Source organism: Candida albicans, chromosome R (genome assembly GCF_000182965.3).
Source record: "Candida albicans SC5314 chromosome R, complete sequence".
Classification (NCBI taxonomy): Eukaryota; Fungi; Ascomycota; class Pichiomycetes; order Serinales; family Debaryomycetaceae; genus Candida; species Candida albicans.
Window position 1 is genome coordinate 2,240,611 of NC_032096.1, and position 16,537 is coordinate 2,257,147.

The window sequence follows — 16,537 nt, forward strand, 5'->3', positions numbered from 1 at the left end:
TACCTTGTAAACCCAATTAACGAAAAAAAAAAACAGGCACAGATTCTCAAACTTCTTGGTGTACGCTCTTTAAATTTTGAGAGTGGGAAAAAAAAATCTACTCATCTCATCTCTTCACCAATAATGCCAGATTTCATATTAACCATCGATAGTGACGAAGAAGTGGATGTATCCGACTCCGAACAACTCCAGGACATCAACCCTGACTTTAAATTTCAAATAGATGGTGAAACTACCAACACATTAGAGGAATTTGATTTCCAAGAAAATAAAGTCAAAGAAGTCGATTTAGATGAAATTATTAAAAAAAAGGGCGGATTAAAAGAAGAAAGTGATGATGAAGAATTAGCTCTTGATGGGTTTGGAATGGGCGCAAGCAAACAAGAAGAAGAAGAGGAAGAAGAGGAAGAAGAAGTAGAAGTGCCGGAAGTCAAAGAGGTAGTAGAGCCAGAGGACTCAGCTGAAGCTATTGCAGACTTCTACGAAGAATCTTCCCCACAACAAACTCACACTTCTTTCCAGACCTTACAGTTGTCACGTCCAGTATTAAAAGGTATTGCCGAGCTCAAATTCACTAAACCAACCCCTATTCAATCTGCAAGTATCCCCATTGCGTTACTCGGAAAAGATATTGTTGCTGGTGCTCAAACCGGGTCTGGTAAAACCGGTGCTTACATGATCCCAATTATTGAAAGATTGTTATACAAACCCTCAACTTCCACCAAAGTCATCATCTTGACCCCTACAAGAGAGTTGGCGTTACAAGTTTACGAGTTTGGCAAAAAGCTTTCGCACCACGTCAACAACCTCAACATCGGTTTGGCGGTCGGTGGGTTGAATTTACGTCAACAAGAAGAACAATTGAAAACACGCCCAGATATCGTCATCGCAACACCAGGTAGACTTATTGACCATATTCGTAACAGTCCCTCATTCAGTGTACAGGATATCCAAGTATTAGTCATTGATGAAGCCGATAGAATGTTGGAAGAAGGGTTCCAAGACGAATTGACAGAAATTTTGTCGTTAATCCCAAAACACAAACGTCAAACTCTTTTATTCTCAGCCACAATGAATACCAGAATCCAGGATTTGATCCAATTGTCATTACAAAAACCAGTGCGTATCATGATTGACCCACCAAAATCAGTGGCTTCAAAGTTATTGCAGCAGTTTGTTCGTATCAGAAAAAGAGACCAGCTAAAACCAGCATTGTTATACCAGTTATTAAAAGGTGTGTCCAGCAGAGTGGTTGTTTTCGTTGCACGAAAGGAAACAGCTCACCGATTACGTATTGTGCTTGGACTTTTGGGTCTAAAAGTATCTGAACTACATGGTGCATTAACACAAGAACAAAGATTGCAGAATGTCAAAAACTTCAAGTCGTTGGAAGTACCAGTTTTGATATGTACCGACTTGGCAGCAAGAGGGTTGGATATCCCCAAAATCGAATTGGTCATTAATTACGATATGCCAAAAACATTTGAAATCTATTTGCATAGAGTGGGAAGGACTGCCAGAGCTGGAAGAGACGGGACATCTATCACATTTGTTGGAGAATCAAGCCAAGAAAGAGCTATTGTCAAATCTGCCATCGTCAACGGCAAAGGTGTAGCCAAAACTGTCGACTGGAAACAAGCGGAAGAAACAAATAAACTTCTCGAATCCAAGGAATCTGTAATAGATGAAGTGTTAGAGGAAGAAAAAGAGGCAAAGGAGTTGCTTCGTGCCGAAATGGAACTCACCAAGGCATCCAACCTTATCAAACACGAACAAGAAATACATTCACGTCCAAAAAGAACTTGGTTTAAAGGTGAAGTCATGGAACAGCTCACTAAACATGGTAAGAAAGTGAACTCCAAAAAGAGAAAGGCCAATGAAGTGAGGAAAGATGAAGGCAGAAGCTACAAAAAAACTAAAACCGATAGAATGAAAATCTCTAACAAGAAAAAAAGTAAAAAGTGAGTGGCTTGATAGGTTGCTATGTCCTCACGATTGTCAAACTTTGTGGTGTAACTCAAGTCCAAACACAACCAATTTGAGTTTCAGGAAGTCTGCTCTGCCGGTTATAGCTGGTTAAACTTATATAGTACATCGAAATTAATAGTATCTAGTAAAACATTTGTCGAACTCATTAATCTCACATTTCTATTTGTTAAAAACGCTTGAACTTCAACGGTATAAGTCACATTCGGCCTATCGTTTGGTACTTGTCTTAATTTGTTGAATCTATACTTTTGTAATAACCGCTATCAACTCAAGTCAATTGCAATTTACCCTACAGTAAACACCTCATCACACTCTTTACTGGTCGTATATACAAATCTCTCTAGCATACCTAGGAGACAACTTCATACAACTTTCTATGCTTATTAAGCGTAAAACTGTTAATGATATTACTGAGAGTTATGGTGGATAATTGCTCGAATTAAAACAATCAAATGGATGTGTCATGGAGCCGTAGCAAGCGACTCAAATGAAGAACAGATTGCATTACCAATTCGACTTAAATTAGTTGGCCCATTAAGCTAAAAGCTTTGCTCAAATTAGTAATGTCTGACTTAATTGATGATATGGCAAGTTCTAGGCAATGGTGCTTGGTAAACTTGATTTAAATAGGTGAATTCATGAATTTGCTGTATCTTGTGGATTTCGACCACAGACTTTAAATGTAATCTCTACGGTTGAAACTTGTTGAACAGAATAAACACTCAATTTCCCATAATTAAAATATATAACTACATAATATATTTTACAGTTCTTATCCCTTCTATACCAAACTCATCTTTCGCGTCCTTCCCGCATATGTTTCCATTCTTGGACATACAGTTCAAGTGTACCAAAACACATGTCGTGTAGACTAACACAAGTACCAATCATCGGGAAGATTTGTTGCTACTCTACGACAATTACAGAATTGCTGTTCGTCTGCCAGCGTGCGCGAAACAGTTATCTTGAATGTCACAGGTACCAGTTCACTCAGTATACTAAATGTACTGAATGTATCTCTGTTTTATAGGATGATACACAGAAATTTAAATATCTGAAGAATGTATTATAAAACAATATAGACAAGTAAGGTATATAATTATATCTTGATTTTGTATTTCAACTCAGTTCGGGCCTCATAAGCCGCAATCTTTGTGACCGTCGTACTTAAACCACTTGAACCTCCCTTCTCTTAAAAGCAGTTGAAGGAAAGAACAAATTTTCTAAGAAAATTTTTCACCACGCACCATGGGCATCGACGATCGACTTCCGTCTCAGGATTGTCGTGCATTCCGGCTAGGATATCTCTCTATAGCGAACAATTGCAGTACACAAATTTTTGGCTAGATTTTATTGCAAGGGCTTCATGATATAATCTAGATACATTTCATACACCTATTGCATCTACACTTCTTGGGGACCAAAATAGTCTAATGTAACATTCACACCTCTGCCCTTCAAGTAATCTTCAATCATTTTCATATATGTCCTGGGCCCAATCAAGTACACATCATCTTCGGGGACAATAAAATCCAAATCCTCTACCGTCAACGACCGTCTATAATACTTATCAATCGGATCAATAACCCTGCGTCGTGATAAATACTCGACAACCTCAAGCTGATCGCCATACTTTTGCTTGAGATCTCTAAAAAACTGTCCAAATGATCTCGTTTCAGTAGACCTGTTCGAATATAAGAACTTGACCTTCCTTCCTTCAGCCAACCCTTTCTCAATCATTGGAGCTAGAGCGACCACCCCATTTCCACCTGCTAACATAACCATATTTCTCTTTGACGAGCGGTAATAACAATCACCACACGGGGGCGATACCTGTACAATATCACCCACTGCTAGCTTTTCATGTATATACGTAGTTACCTTTCCACCTGGGATATACCTAACTGTAATTCTATACTCGTTGTTTTTGGGGAATTCCGATATCGTGTACTCTCTTAACCTCTCCTGTTTTTCACCTGGGAACTTCCACCGCATACACAAGTACTGACCACGTTTAGGGATTGGAACTGGCGTTCCATCAACTGGGGTAATGAAAAAAGATTTAGTACCTACACATTCTGGTTGCAATCGTGTAACTCTAAATGCTTTAAATCCATACCATGGTTTATCTTGGTACTCTCTAACTTCTATGTTTATCAATATATTGGCCAAAATCCTAAATGCCATAGTCCATGCTTCCACAAATTCCTGATCGACAAATTCTTTCGGGAACTGATCCATCATAACTTCTACCAAAACCTGCCCAAAAACTCGATACTGATCGGGACTGACTTGTCTTGCAACATGTTTTGACGCAATTCTCATAATGAAATCCTTCATTGGTCTCAAATCATCAATATTTCTTGCAAATTCCAACAAGCAATGATGGAAACTACGTGGTTGACGCAATAACTTGAGGTGCGTTTCATTGAAATAGGGTTTGTATTGTGGAAACTGTTTAATTAGCCTTTTGAAAAACTTCTCTCCAAACTGAATATCAAGATATTCAAGTATGGGAATAGAATCTTTGATGATTTTTCTTTCCCCTTTAGTTAAGGGTCTAGTATCAAAATAACACTTTGCCTTAGTGTTGATATCAATTGGCATGGCTTGGTGATCAAAGTCTAGCCTTGAAGGGAAGGTAGGAAATACACTCCCATTAAATATCCTTTGGAATTTGATTCATTTCTATCATAAACTTGTGTATCATACTTGATGCAAGTGAAAAAGAGAATTTTCTTCCATAGTCCCTGTTGCAATTTTTACCGAAAGGAATGAAATTTCATTTCTTTTCCGGAAAATGTAGGAAAAGAATACCACTTCTAAGCATGGGGTTTGAAACATGGGCGGCTAGATACATAGAAATGGTGCCACTGTAAAGCTTCGGGAAACACTCAGGTTTCTTGCATTTCCCAACAAGACCCTACAACATTTCGAGAATGTTAAACTTTGAATGCCACATCCTTAAAAAGAGGCGGATACCATTGACTGACTGACTGACTCATATTTTTTGGTAGTGCAAAAATGTAAATATCACCAGTTGTAATACATTAATTTTTTTTCTTCCACACTAATTTATATTCGAGCTTTGCCTATCGCTCTAGGTTTCACCAATGACAAAGCAATTCACCATAGTCATTAAACTTGGGACCTCATCCCTTGTAGATGAGGTTACCAGAGAACCAAGAATAGCCAACATGTCGCTTATAGTCGAAACGATGGTTAGACTACGCCGCCAGGGCCACAAAATCGTCATTGTCTCGTCTGGGGCAATTGCATGTGGAATGAAACAAGTTGGATTAGAAGAAAAACCTGCAAATTTATCAGCAGTGCAGGCTTTGGCTTCTATCGGACAAGTGCGACTTATTAGAACCTTTGATGATTTATTCCGGCAATTAGAACAACCGATAGCCCAGATTTTACTCACAAGAAACGACATAATGGACTTCACTCAATACAAGAACGCTCAAAATACATTGAATGAGTTGATGGATATGGGGATCATTCCTATAGTCAATGAAAACGATACATTATCAGTTTCTGAAATCAAGTTTGGTGATAACGATAGTTTGTCGGCCATCACAGCCGGGATCATTCATGCCGATTATTTGTTTCTCATGACCGACGTCGAGTGTTTGTATACCGACAACCCAAGAACCAACCCAGACGCACAACCTATATTGGTAGTCGACAAGATTGATGATTTGCATGTGAAGACTGATACCGAGTCTGGTGCTGGATCTAAAGTCGGGACTGGTGGGATGACCACGAAATTGATTGCTGCCGATTTAGCAACCAATGCTGGTGTGACCACGATCATAACATTATCGAGTCAACCATATTACATTATTGATATTGTTGCCCATATACAGGCTCATGCAGATACATTATCGGTTGAAAACCAGCGTCTTGCGTTACAAAAGGATATCCAACAGGGTAAAATTCCATTGCATACAAGATTTTTGAGCAAGCCCCAAGATACATTAATCAAATCTGATCGCAGATTCTGGTTATTACATGGATTAAAAACTAAGGGAGCATTAGTCATCGACCAAGGGTGTTTCCAAGCATTGACAAGACGTAATCGTGCAGGATTATTACCGGTTGGTATACTTCATGTTGTGGGGAATTTTCACCAAAGTGAATGTGTATCGATCAAAGTTGTCCCTGATAAGAATGGTGCTATTGATGATGCAGTTGAAGTGGGCCATTGCAGAGTAAATTACCTGGCCCCAGAAATCACCCTAATTAAAGGTCATAAAAGTAGTGAAATTGAAGCAATTCTAGGTTATGCTGATAGTGAATATGTGGCACATAGAGATAATTTAGCATTCCCACCAGTCATGCCACCTTCAACAGATTCGTTGATCTCGGATAGTTTATAGATTTGTGTATTAATGTGAGAACTACCAAAAAAAAAAAAAAAATTGTTTTCAACTGGCCAGGTTGTTGACAATGGATGATGTGGGAAGAATACGTTATCAGATCTCTCCTGTGATTGAAAGTATACACCTAGAAGATGAGACTATCACAGATATAACCACATACGAGAACAACTTATATGTTGGCACAAGCAATGGCCAACTATTGCATTTCCACCGATTCGACGACACAACAGAATATATCCCCATAACTACTATCAACGTGGGGACTCACTCCGTATCCAAAATCTTATGCATTGAGTCTATTCAGAGACTACTTGTCATATCAAATCGTATTGTCTTGTCCTATGTCTTGCCAGAACTTTCCCCATGTCGAATGAAAAAGATGAAGGATGTTACTGATTTACAGAAGTTGGACAGTCTGGTGCTCGTTTTGTCGCCGACAAAGATCAGAATCATAAACATACAAGCGGATACCATTACGTTAGCAAAAGAGATAAATTACCAAGGAGGAGTGGCGTGTCGATCGTGCAAAGATAGCAATTTTATTGTGGTCGCCAACAACGAGAGTTACGATATTATAGATTTAGACAATAATAGAAAAGTTCCCTTATTTAGCTACAAGTCAGAGTCAACAGTCCACCCATGGATCATACCATTTGACGGAGAATACTTGTTGTCAGTTCTGTCAGATACCAACACGTCCATGGCAATGTTTATAAATAGTGTGGGAGATGTTACGCGTGGAACCTTGACATGGGTGGACAAAGGGTACCCCGAAAACTCAATTGCCCTTGAGGGTGAGTACGTTTTTGCATTGTTTAAAAACAAGATGATTGTTTCGTCGTTGGTTTCACTTGACACAGTTTTGGAAATGGAAAATCCGGGATACACTATCACGAAAGTGCCACCGGCAATTGTCAATGACAAGAGCTTGGCAAATATCATAGATACTATTCAACCTACGGCCAGTTTGATTTTGACTAATGGGAAACAAATATTTGGTTTACACAAAGTACACAAATTAGTGGAAATACAGCAACAGTTTATAAATGACAGTCTAACAGAATTAAACCCCGCAAGCTATACTGGTAATGCCAGGGATTATATCACCTACCTTGCATTGGTCCAAGCTGTAATTACCAAAAATGATGACAAGTTTTGGGAATTTGCCAACCAGGAAACAAATGAGCAGTTGGTTGTTTCACCACAGTTTGTGTTCTATATATTGGGTGGAGGTGAAAAGCATCTCCCATTCCCTGGTCTCAAAGAAATATGCCAACACTACGGAACGTATAAGAATGACAAATTACTCAAAAAGTATATCCAGGGCTTGCCGGACAAATACTTATCAACTGATATCAAACTTTATTACTACCAGAATTGCACGAACGAGGAAGGCCTCGCATTCACCGAAAGAGTTACTTTTGAAGATAACCCCCAACCTATCATTGACTTACTCATCCATCAACACAGGATAAAATGTGCATCAGAAGTGTATAAGAAAGTTCCTTTACTAATCGAGTACAACACATTTATAAACAAGCATTTACTGGATTCATTGGTTGACGATGCAGTAGCGCTTCTTTTATCAGGAAAACTTGACGAAAATGAATATTCAAAAACATTGATTAGCTTGCTAAAATTTGATGATAAAAGGGGAATTGGCGTACTTAAAAATGGCCCTTCTAAATACTACAATATCAACCAAACTGTAATGAAAGACCTATCAGAAACCACACAGGACGAAAAAGGGTATTTGCTTCTACGCATAGAGTTGATGGAAATTACAGAAAACTCATCAGAAGAATTGCTACAACTTATCGTACAAGCCATGAACCTATTATATGACAGCCTCAAGGATGAATTTACACTTTTGCATCAAGAATTTAGACGCCTCAATTCATTGGAGAACGAGAGATGGCCAAAACTATCCTGGCCAAACTTTCTTGATATAAGTGGAAAATCCAAAGAGCTACTGACATTTGTTGAGCTTTACTTAAAATCGTTTGAATTGGCACGTGAGGCGCCCGATGGACCCATCTTTGACTACCACAGAATGTTTAACAACCACGACATTGACGCTTTATTGGAGTTTGGCGATTATTCAACAGCTGAATCAATAGCAACAGGAACAAATCCCTTCCCGAAAAAGACCTTTTATGGAACAATGGATTTCACTTCACAACCAAGCACCACCGGACTCATACAAATCCTCAATTTTTACTTGACGCAGTACTCCTCTGGCAAGCAAGTAGAAAATACGATTAAACACTTTGCTGAGGCTTACTATCATACTATCGCACCATGGCAGTTTCTCCAACTAATCCCACCAGACTTCCCACTAGCGCATTTAGTCGGCTATTTCCATTTAGTCACGACCGATCAAACCCAACAATACAGAGACGTTTTGATTAGAAAGTCTATTTCTAGAGCCGAAAATCTACGTACAAAAAAACTCTTAGATGTATCCAAGTAGCAACAATATATAGTCAAACACAATTCCATACCAAAAGATAAACCCGGTACCAATATTCGATGTAAATGCACTCCAACAACTCTTTGGATTGTCCAAATCGACTTTAAGAATTTGGTTGTACAATCTTGCAATAGCATATGCACCAGCAATATAAAACCCAGGACCCATAGAGTTCATAAAACCAGCAAAACCATAAAAACCGGCTTGTGCAACCGTCAACCCTTTCATTATAGGTTTAGTTTTGTCGCCCCATGCCAATGCAGTAGACTTTATACCAGCCTTGATGTCAAACTTCTTATCTTGATGTGCATAGATCGTATCATATGTCAAACACCAAATCCAGTTGGAAATAAACAATGGCACAGCAACCCATAAATTCAATGGCGCCCCAACAGCAGGGAACCCCAAGAGACACCCCCAACTAAAACAAATCGACAACATTGCCTGTGGATAGTACGTAAACCGTTTAAACAACGGGTATGCGGCAACAAACGGCAACGACAACGCACCTAAATAAAAACATTCAAATGGCAAACTTAATAGCACTGCCAACCCGGCAAAACATTGTACGCCCAACCACGCAACAGCTTGTGGGACTGAAACTCTTCCACTGGTAATTGGTCTCTCCATAGTACGGGCAACCTGGTTATCCAAATTTCTATCCCAAATATCATTGATGGTACACCCAGCACCCCTCATTACTAACGCACCCACAGAAAACAATGCAATTGCTTTGGTAGTCACCCACAACGGTGCTGCTATAGAGTACGATGCCATGGTTATACCCCAATAACAAGGAAGCAACAACAACCACGTACCCACTGGCTTCTCCAAACGCATTAACTCTAAATAGGGAATCACTTTACGAGGGAAATGTTTCAACCAACCTAACCCTGCTTCTCGTGCCAAACGAGCTGCCTCCAATTCTACTGGAGAAAATTTGGGAACTTTTGCTTCATTGCGAATTATTCTTGAATAAGCAAACCCTCTTGTAAAGAGCTGGTATACTGGACGTCTAAAAACTAGCATGATTTATGAGTTGAACAATGAACAACTGGGAAATTTTTCTGGACTGCGCATTTTTCGTCTTTTTTCTATCCAATCGTTTCAGGAACATACTCCTCAAACTCTTGATCTGCCTGCTCTGGCCGTTCTCTCATAACTTTATGACCATCAATCAATTTCTTTAGTTTTGCCACCTCTTCTGGTGTTTGCTTCTTTTGTTCTTTGAATGTAAATATCTGTCTGCACATTGGACAAAGACCTTTTGATGTTTCTTGTTCTAACCATTTTAGTATGCAATGCAAGTGGAAATTGTGTGTACAACCTGACCCCAACACAATAGGACACTGATCTCCGGGATATTTACAATTTGGACACGTTCCATCATACGAAACACGACATATACCACACAACTCATCTACGTATCCATCTGATGATGCAAGGTCCCAGTGCCACGTGCAATAACTCTTCCATTCAACTATTTCCACCTTCATGGTCTACAGAAGAGAAAAAAAAACAGAAAAAAAAAATTTGGGGGGGGGGGGGGGGAACGCGAATTAATTCTTCTTATATACTAAACCTTTAAAAATATCAAACGAGTTGCCATCTGGTTGTAAATGCAACACTTTTTTCGTCTCTACATCTTCAGCAATAAGCAATCCATAGTCTGGGGTAATACCCTTGATTATACATGTTCTTTGTTTCCCACTGCCATTGTCAACGTCCACTTTCTGGTTGGTATGGAACCACCGTTTATAGTATAACGGCAAAAATGGTTGCAATCCTGACTTTTCAAATACAGAATAAAACTGGTCAATGGTAAACATAAGCTTTGCAAGCAATATTTCTGGTTCGTATGGTGGTAATGGTGATAAACCCTTTCCACGTCTGATCTCATTCAACTTTTCTAAAACCAAGTTTAATGACGTTGTTGGTGCTGGATTTGATACATTAACTCCACCTCCCCATACCAAATAAAAGGTTTTGTTGATAAATTGCGAGTTAATCAATGCACCTGAAACCTTGACAAACTTCTCATCGTCACCATCAACAGTGGCACTTATATCACTTTTATCGTCCAACGACTTGAAATACTCTGGCTTCATAATAAAGATATCGTTAGGCCACTTTAATCTCAACGGCATATCTTCATACCCAACGCCTTGCCCTGAAACGTTGCTTCCATACCCTAGAATCGACTCAATCAATGCCAATCCACATAAATACTGCAATGTAACCACCGTTGACGACGACGAGGGTGAAGGTGGTATTTTGAAAAGCACTGACGTTGCAAGGACACCGCGGGGGTTAACCCATACATTGCCACCGCGACCTCTACCTGCTATTTGTGTAGTTGCAGTAATGGTAAACCCATTAGGAAGATGCTCTAACCATTGCGGATTCTTATCCATAATTGTGTTTGTAGATGTAATCACCTCGGAATAACCTAAAATGCTCCCAAACTTGATGTCACCACCCGACAACATCCTCAAATTATCAAAATACTTTTGGATGTCAAAATAGGGAACCATTTTCAAATCCGGTATACCGGCCAGAGTGAGAAAGTTGATATACTTGACTGGATCTTCTTCACTACCAACATACTCACTAGTTTCCTGCGTTTCGTCAGCAAAATAAAAAGCATCATTACTATCCTCAAACAGCTTACCTAACTTGCTGGTTAAAATCAGGTATACATCCCTAACTTTATCCTTGAACGGAGATACAACATACATTGGTGTAACTCTTGGAATCGTTGTATCAACACTCTCGGCAACTCGCAAGCCCAATTTCTTCAAACAGTCTCTCATAAATACCTTTTTGTTGTGATCGTATGCTCGAAGTGTGTCAACCACTATAAAATAACCTGCCCCATCTTCATCTCGTGGATGCAACAAGTGAGGTGCAAATTCAGGATGAGTACCACTCAAAATAACACCACCCTTACCGACCTTTCTGTATACAACAGCAGCCTTCTCTAAATCCACAATATCAGTTTTGTCGTCGTACCTTGCCAAGATTTCAACATCTTTATACTTTTCAGCATTGGCAAACACCGCCCCGCCATCGTAATAATTATAAATGTGACTTGCACATCCAGGTAATGCAGCTGTATTGACCAGCAATTTGACGGCTCTTGCACCAGTACGCAGTTCGTACTTGAAACCTTTAAATGCACATCCCTTGGCCGTTCCTGGGAAAAACCCAAGTTCCCTAGGTCCAGTAACCTCCATGGTAGGATTGCCAACTTCAAACTCACACCTAGCAGATCCAAAATACCCACCAGCACAAAGCCCTAAAAACTTCCCACCTTGTTTGACATACTTGGAAATCTTTCTCGTGCCATTTCCATCAAGTACATTACAGTATGGTAAATCTGCTCCGCCTGGTATAACTAACAAGGACGTTTTTCTCATCCATGGCTCATTCAATAACACAGTCTCGTTAACAGGAAGAACAGCATAATACGACCCTAAATGGAGTCTCAAAGTCTCCAAACAGTGTTTTACGCCCTCAGTTGTAGTGCCGGGGCCAGAATATACTAAAACATTCATTGTTGGCGTGGAAAATGTGAAAAAGAAAAAAGAGCACCCAGAAAATTTTTTTTTGGATGATTCATGAGTCGTCTTTAGTAATGTCGTTAGTGGAAGAGCAAGAAAGTATTACCTTACACCCGAAACCAGGGTTTGTGATTAAAACCAAAATCTTAGAGTCCAAAGACTTGTCGCGAACATTAACCAAAGTGTTTATCAATGTATGCCATTCTCCTGATGTACCCAAACCAGATGTCGATTTCGAACCGGAAATTGTATTCCCATTAATCATTGACAACGAATGGGAAATACCCATTATCCTATCGAAGGAAAAAAAGTCTAAAGATAAAAAGGGGTTCCCGTCATTTGTGTATGATTGTTGCATAAACTCCGAGTGCTTCCAATGGTGTCAAATCAGCACCGACTTAAAGTCTATCCTTATTGAATGGTGTATTGAATCGGTCGAATTGGTATACTCGCTCACATTAGAACGGGAATACTCAATGCCTAAAATGCTAGCCAAGGGCGAACTATCCAATACAGTAGTCACCAAGAAAGAACTTTTGGGGTCTGGGCTAAAAGATAGACTTAAGGAACTACAACAAAACGAAACCTTGGGGTTGATTAAAGAAATGGAACTGGAGGAAGAGGAAGAGTTGCCCGATTTGATGAATATAAACAAAACCCCCGCTAAGCCATTAATAGAGGAAATCAACTACCAACTCAAACCAAGCCCAAAACTGAAACCACCAAAACCAGTTAAGGAGCTAACTTACACGGTTCTGTTCAAAAATGTAGCTGATCCAAACTTCAACCTAGCAGTGATTGTTACTTACGATGAAGAAATTGACAATAACTTCTCAATCACCTACTCTTCGGAATCTTCTTCCCTACTCGTCAAATCCAGCGGCTTGAAATTCGCTTCTGGAAATAGTTTGGAAATTCCAGTATCCCCTGACATAATTGTCACCAACACAAAATGCTTTGCAGTTCATAATACTATGTACATTTTTATATGATGTGCGCTTAAACGTAATGCGCTTGGACATTACCTAATTCAGATATTTATCGCTTTATCAGAAAATAATTCCGCTCAATTTATCAAAAATTTTTTTTTCCTATAAATATGGCTCTAATTATCTTTCTAAAATAAAAACTCTTCCTCACACTAACAATGAATACCGAAGAAACCTTACTAATTACTCCGGTCGATAATTACGATGCTATCGTGAACGACACCAAAGACGACGACTCCACCCCGAAACTGGAACTCAAACATCTTACGAGATCTAGTTTCCCATTAGTTGTATCATTTGTCTTGCAATACGTCTTTTCCATCACATCAGTATATGCTGCAGGGCGATTGGGTGCCAAAGAGTTGGCTGCATGTTCGTTGGCCATCTGTACTTTCAACATCACCGGATTAGCTGTGTTCCAAGGCATGGCTACTAGTTTAGACACATTTTGCTCCCAGGCATACGGATCTGGTAACAAGAAAATGGTAGGAGTATATTTCCAGCGCGCAACCCTTCTTATGCTCGCAACAATGGTACCTTTGATGCTTGTGTGGTGGTACTCTGGCAGTATTTTGAACCAGTTGGTTCCTGACCCAGAATTGGTTAGCATGGCGCAGCTTTTCTTGCGAATCCACGCGTTTGGTGTACCGGGCTTGATTCTTTTTGAAAGTGGTAAAAGGTTTTTACAGGCACAACACCTCTTCCAAGCCAGTACATATGTGTTGGTTGTTGCACTTCCATTTAACTTGTTATTGAATTGGTTGTTGGTATGGAATCCCAATACAGGAATGGGATACACAGGAATTCCCTTGTCGATAGGAATCACCTACTGGGTTATCTCGCTCTTGATGTTTGGATATGTGATTTTCATTGATGGCATTGAATGCTGGGGCGGTATCGACTGGGAAAAAGCATCAAGCAACTGGAAACCAATGTTATCTCTAGCCGTCCCTGGTGTAATCATGGTGATTTCTGATTTTTTGGCTTTTGAAATTTTGACTATTTTTGCATCCAGGTTTGGAACCGAGGCTTTGGCTGCCCAGTCAATTGTGTCCAATGTTGCAACTTTATGTTTTCAGGTTCCGTTTGCGTTTGCTGTGGCTATAAGTACACGAATGGGACACTTTATTGGTGATGGAAACATTGCCAGCGCCAAAATCCTCAACGACCTTACGGTAATCATTGGCGGATCTATTGGGCTACTCAGTTTTTGCTTGTTCTATTTCGGAAGACACGTGTTGGGAGAATTTTTCACCAGCGACAAAATGGTATTGGAAATCAGCTCCAAATTACTTATCTTGGCCGGTATCAATCAAATTTCTGACTCCTTGAATGTTGTGGGGACAGGTGTGCTCAGAGGGCAAGGTAGACAGCGAATTGGATCCATTCTCAACATTATATCGTATTACTTCCTTGCCATACCTTTAGGATACGTGCTTGCATTTAAATTTGGTATGGAGATGAGTGGGTTATGGATTGGATTGACTATTGGTGTTTTTGTTCTTGCTGTAACACAATGTACAAGTATCTGTTTAAGTAATTGGGAAAAGATATTAGAACATTCACATAGAATTCATGATAGTGTATAGGATTTGTAAATATATTTTTAACGCGCGCATTGAACAAAAAAATTTTTTTTTTTACAACTCTATCCATCTCATCCCTATCTACAGCCATGCCTAGAAGATTCAATAAGAAAACCGCCACCACATTCAATGTTGTACATAGAGCTCATGATGATGCAAGGTTCTATGACGATGAAGCATCAGAACACGTTTTGGTTCCACAATCTACAAAGAAAAAAGTTGTCACCACCACTGAGTTAGAAAAGAAACTCGCTAATACCAATATAAGAGACAACGAAGGATTGGCCGCACAATATGGTATCACTTACGACGACTCAAAGTATGATTATATGCAACATTTAAAGCCAATGGGGAACCCAGATGGTGTTTTTGTGGGTGCCAAGCAATCCCAGCCAAAACAGCTGATAGAAGATTTATTTAAAGACCAGTTACCCTCTAAAGAAACAAGAAAAGTTGCCAGAGATTTAAACCAAAACATACCCGACGAATTACAAGGGTTTAATCCAAATTTAGATCCAAGATTGCGTGAAGTATTAGAGGCTTTGGATGATGAAGCGTATATAGAAGAGGAGGACGAAGGTGGTGACGAAGATATTTTCAACTCATTGTTGCAGTCCGGTGAAGTGGAAGATGAGGAAGAGTTTTACGAAGAAGCAGACGACTATGACGACGAGTGGGATCTAGATAATTATGAAGAGGAGTACGATGCCAAGTATAACCTGGATACGCCCGAAGGTGTGAATCTGAATTGGCAAAGGGATTTTATGCAATTCAAAAAGGACAACAAAAACAAACACAACGACTGGGATTCTGATGACGAATTTGAAGACGAAGTCCCTGAATTGCCAGAGATAACGGCCAACAAAAAAGTTTCCAACACCAAAATGAGGAAAAAGAAAGGTGCCATGACTGACACGTCATCATTTTCAATGTCATCATCTGCGTTGTTCAGAACTGAAGGGCTCACATTATTAGATGATAGATATGAACAGATGAGCAAAAAGTTTGAACACGAAAATGGTGAGCAACCCCACAAACCATTCGACATGAAGGAGGAAAGACACGATCTAGAAGATATGTTGGACGATTTCTTGGATAATTATGAATTAGAAAGCGGGGGAAGAAAACTAGCCAAAAAGGACAGCGAAAAGAAAAAATTACAGCAAGCTGCCAGCTCAGTGTCTAAAGGAAAAGCTGCAAGAAAGGTCAACGAAGCATTTAGTAATATGAAGATAGAATAAAGTGTGTAAGTAGTAGGTCGTGTAGCGAAATCGGATTTATTCCACACACAATTTTTTTTTTTCTAATGCTCTTTCCAAAAAAGAAAAACAAAAAAAAAGCTATAAAAACTTGGAGACATCTTCTTCTTTTACTAACACAGTTGCCTAGGATTATTCCTGTTAATAGTGATTACTTAGTATCTCATATTAAAACACGAATTAGTGCCAAGTTGTTGTATCCATTTTTAATACCAGTATCCTTTTTGACTTTGCTAATTTCCTATCGCTATTCATTGCCACATAACAAACTTTTTAATAGCAATAGCACA

General features: G+C 39.4%; 10 protein-coding genes across 10 annotated transcripts, besides 1 other annotated feature; 6 read left to right on the top strand and 4 right to left on the bottom strand. All coding sequences in view use genetic code 12, as the record gives it.

The window, feature by feature from the left end:
• Positions 1-123: 123 nt before the first annotated feature.
• DRS1 (putative ATP-dependent RNA helicase) lies at positions 124-1,965 on the top strand (the record flags this gene model as incomplete). Its single annotated transcript, XM_714302.1, has 1 exon — positions 124-1,965. The coding sequence occupies one exon, from the start codon at positions 124-126 to the stop codon at positions 1,963-1,965; it is 1,842 nt and encodes a 613-aa protein (XP_719395.1).
• A 956-nt stretch (positions 1,966-2,921) lies between these two features.
• Positions 2,922-3,310: a long terminal repeat ((alpha-Ra) Long terminal repeat (LTR) associated with the transposon Tca1; about 388 bp long, 5-10 copies per genome).
• Positions 3,311-3,393: 83 nt separating this feature from the next.
• Positions 3,394-4,596, bottom strand: YHB4 (Yhb4p; the record flags this gene model as incomplete). Its single annotated transcript, XM_714304.1, has 1 exon — positions 3,394-4,596. The coding sequence occupies one exon, from the start codon at positions 4,594-4,596 to the stop codon at positions 3,394-3,396; it is 1,203 nt and encodes a 400-aa protein (XP_719397.1).
• A 506-nt stretch (positions 4,597-5,102) lies between these two features.
• On the top strand, positions 5,103-6,374 carry PRO1 (glutamate 5-kinase; the record flags this gene model as incomplete). Its single annotated transcript, XM_714305.1, has 1 exon — positions 5,103-6,374. The coding sequence occupies one exon, from the start codon at positions 5,103-5,105 to the stop codon at positions 6,372-6,374; it is 1,272 nt and encodes a 423-aa protein (XP_719398.1).
• A 70-nt stretch (positions 6,375-6,444) lies between these two features.
• CAALFM_CR10590WA (CORVET complex subunit) lies at positions 6,445-8,850 on the top strand (the record flags this gene model as incomplete). Its single annotated transcript, XM_714308.1, has 1 exon — positions 6,445-8,850. The coding sequence occupies one exon, from the start codon at positions 6,445-6,447 to the stop codon at positions 8,848-8,850; it is 2,406 nt and encodes an 801-aa protein (XP_719401.1).
• CAALFM_CR10600CA (4-hydroxybenzoate octaprenyltransferase) lies at positions 8,833-9,879 on the bottom strand (the record flags this gene model as incomplete). Its single annotated transcript, XM_714309.1, has 1 exon — positions 8,833-9,879. The coding sequence occupies one exon, from the start codon at positions 9,877-9,879 to the stop codon at positions 8,833-8,835; it is 1,047 nt and encodes a 348-aa protein (XP_719402.1).
• A 65-nt stretch (positions 9,880-9,944) lies between these two features.
• Positions 9,945-10,346, bottom strand: CAALFM_CR10610CA (anaphase promoting complex subunit 11; the record flags this gene model as incomplete). The annotated part of the gene is made up of 1 exon (XM_714310.1): positions 9,945-10,346. One exon carries the CDS (start codon positions 10,344-10,346, stop codon positions 9,945-9,947), a length of 402 nt encoding a protein of 133 aa, XP_719403.1.
• A 63-nt stretch (positions 10,347-10,409) lies between these two features.
• Positions 10,410-12,407, bottom strand: CAALFM_CR10620CA (biotin--[acetyl-CoA-carboxylase] ligase; the record flags this gene model as incomplete). Its single annotated transcript, XM_714311.1, has 1 exon — positions 10,410-12,407. The coding sequence occupies one exon, from the start codon at positions 12,405-12,407 to the stop codon at positions 10,410-10,412; it is 1,998 nt and encodes a 665-aa protein (XP_719404.1).
• A 56-nt stretch (positions 12,408-12,463) lies between these two features.
• On the top strand, positions 12,464-13,405 carry CAALFM_CR10630WA (uncharacterized protein; the record flags this gene model as incomplete). The annotated part of the gene is made up of 1 exon (XM_714312.1): positions 12,464-13,405. One exon carries the CDS (start codon positions 12,464-12,466, stop codon positions 13,403-13,405), a length of 942 nt encoding a protein of 313 aa, XP_719405.1.
• A 155-nt stretch (positions 13,406-13,560) lies between these two features.
• CAALFM_CR10640WA (uncharacterized protein) lies at positions 13,561-14,991 on the top strand (the record flags this gene model as incomplete). Its single annotated transcript, XM_714314.1, has 1 exon — positions 13,561-14,991. The coding sequence occupies one exon, from the start codon at positions 13,561-13,563 to the stop codon at positions 14,989-14,991; it is 1,431 nt and encodes a 476-aa protein (XP_719407.1).
• Positions 14,992-15,077: 86 nt separating this feature from the next.
• LTV1 (Ltv1p) lies at positions 15,078-16,229 on the top strand (the record flags this gene model as incomplete). Its single annotated transcript, XM_714316.1, has 1 exon — positions 15,078-16,229. One exon carries the CDS (start codon positions 15,078-15,080, stop codon positions 16,227-16,229), a length of 1,152 nt encoding a protein of 383 aa, XP_719409.1.
• Between the last annotated feature and the right edge of the window lie 308 nt (positions 16,230-16,537).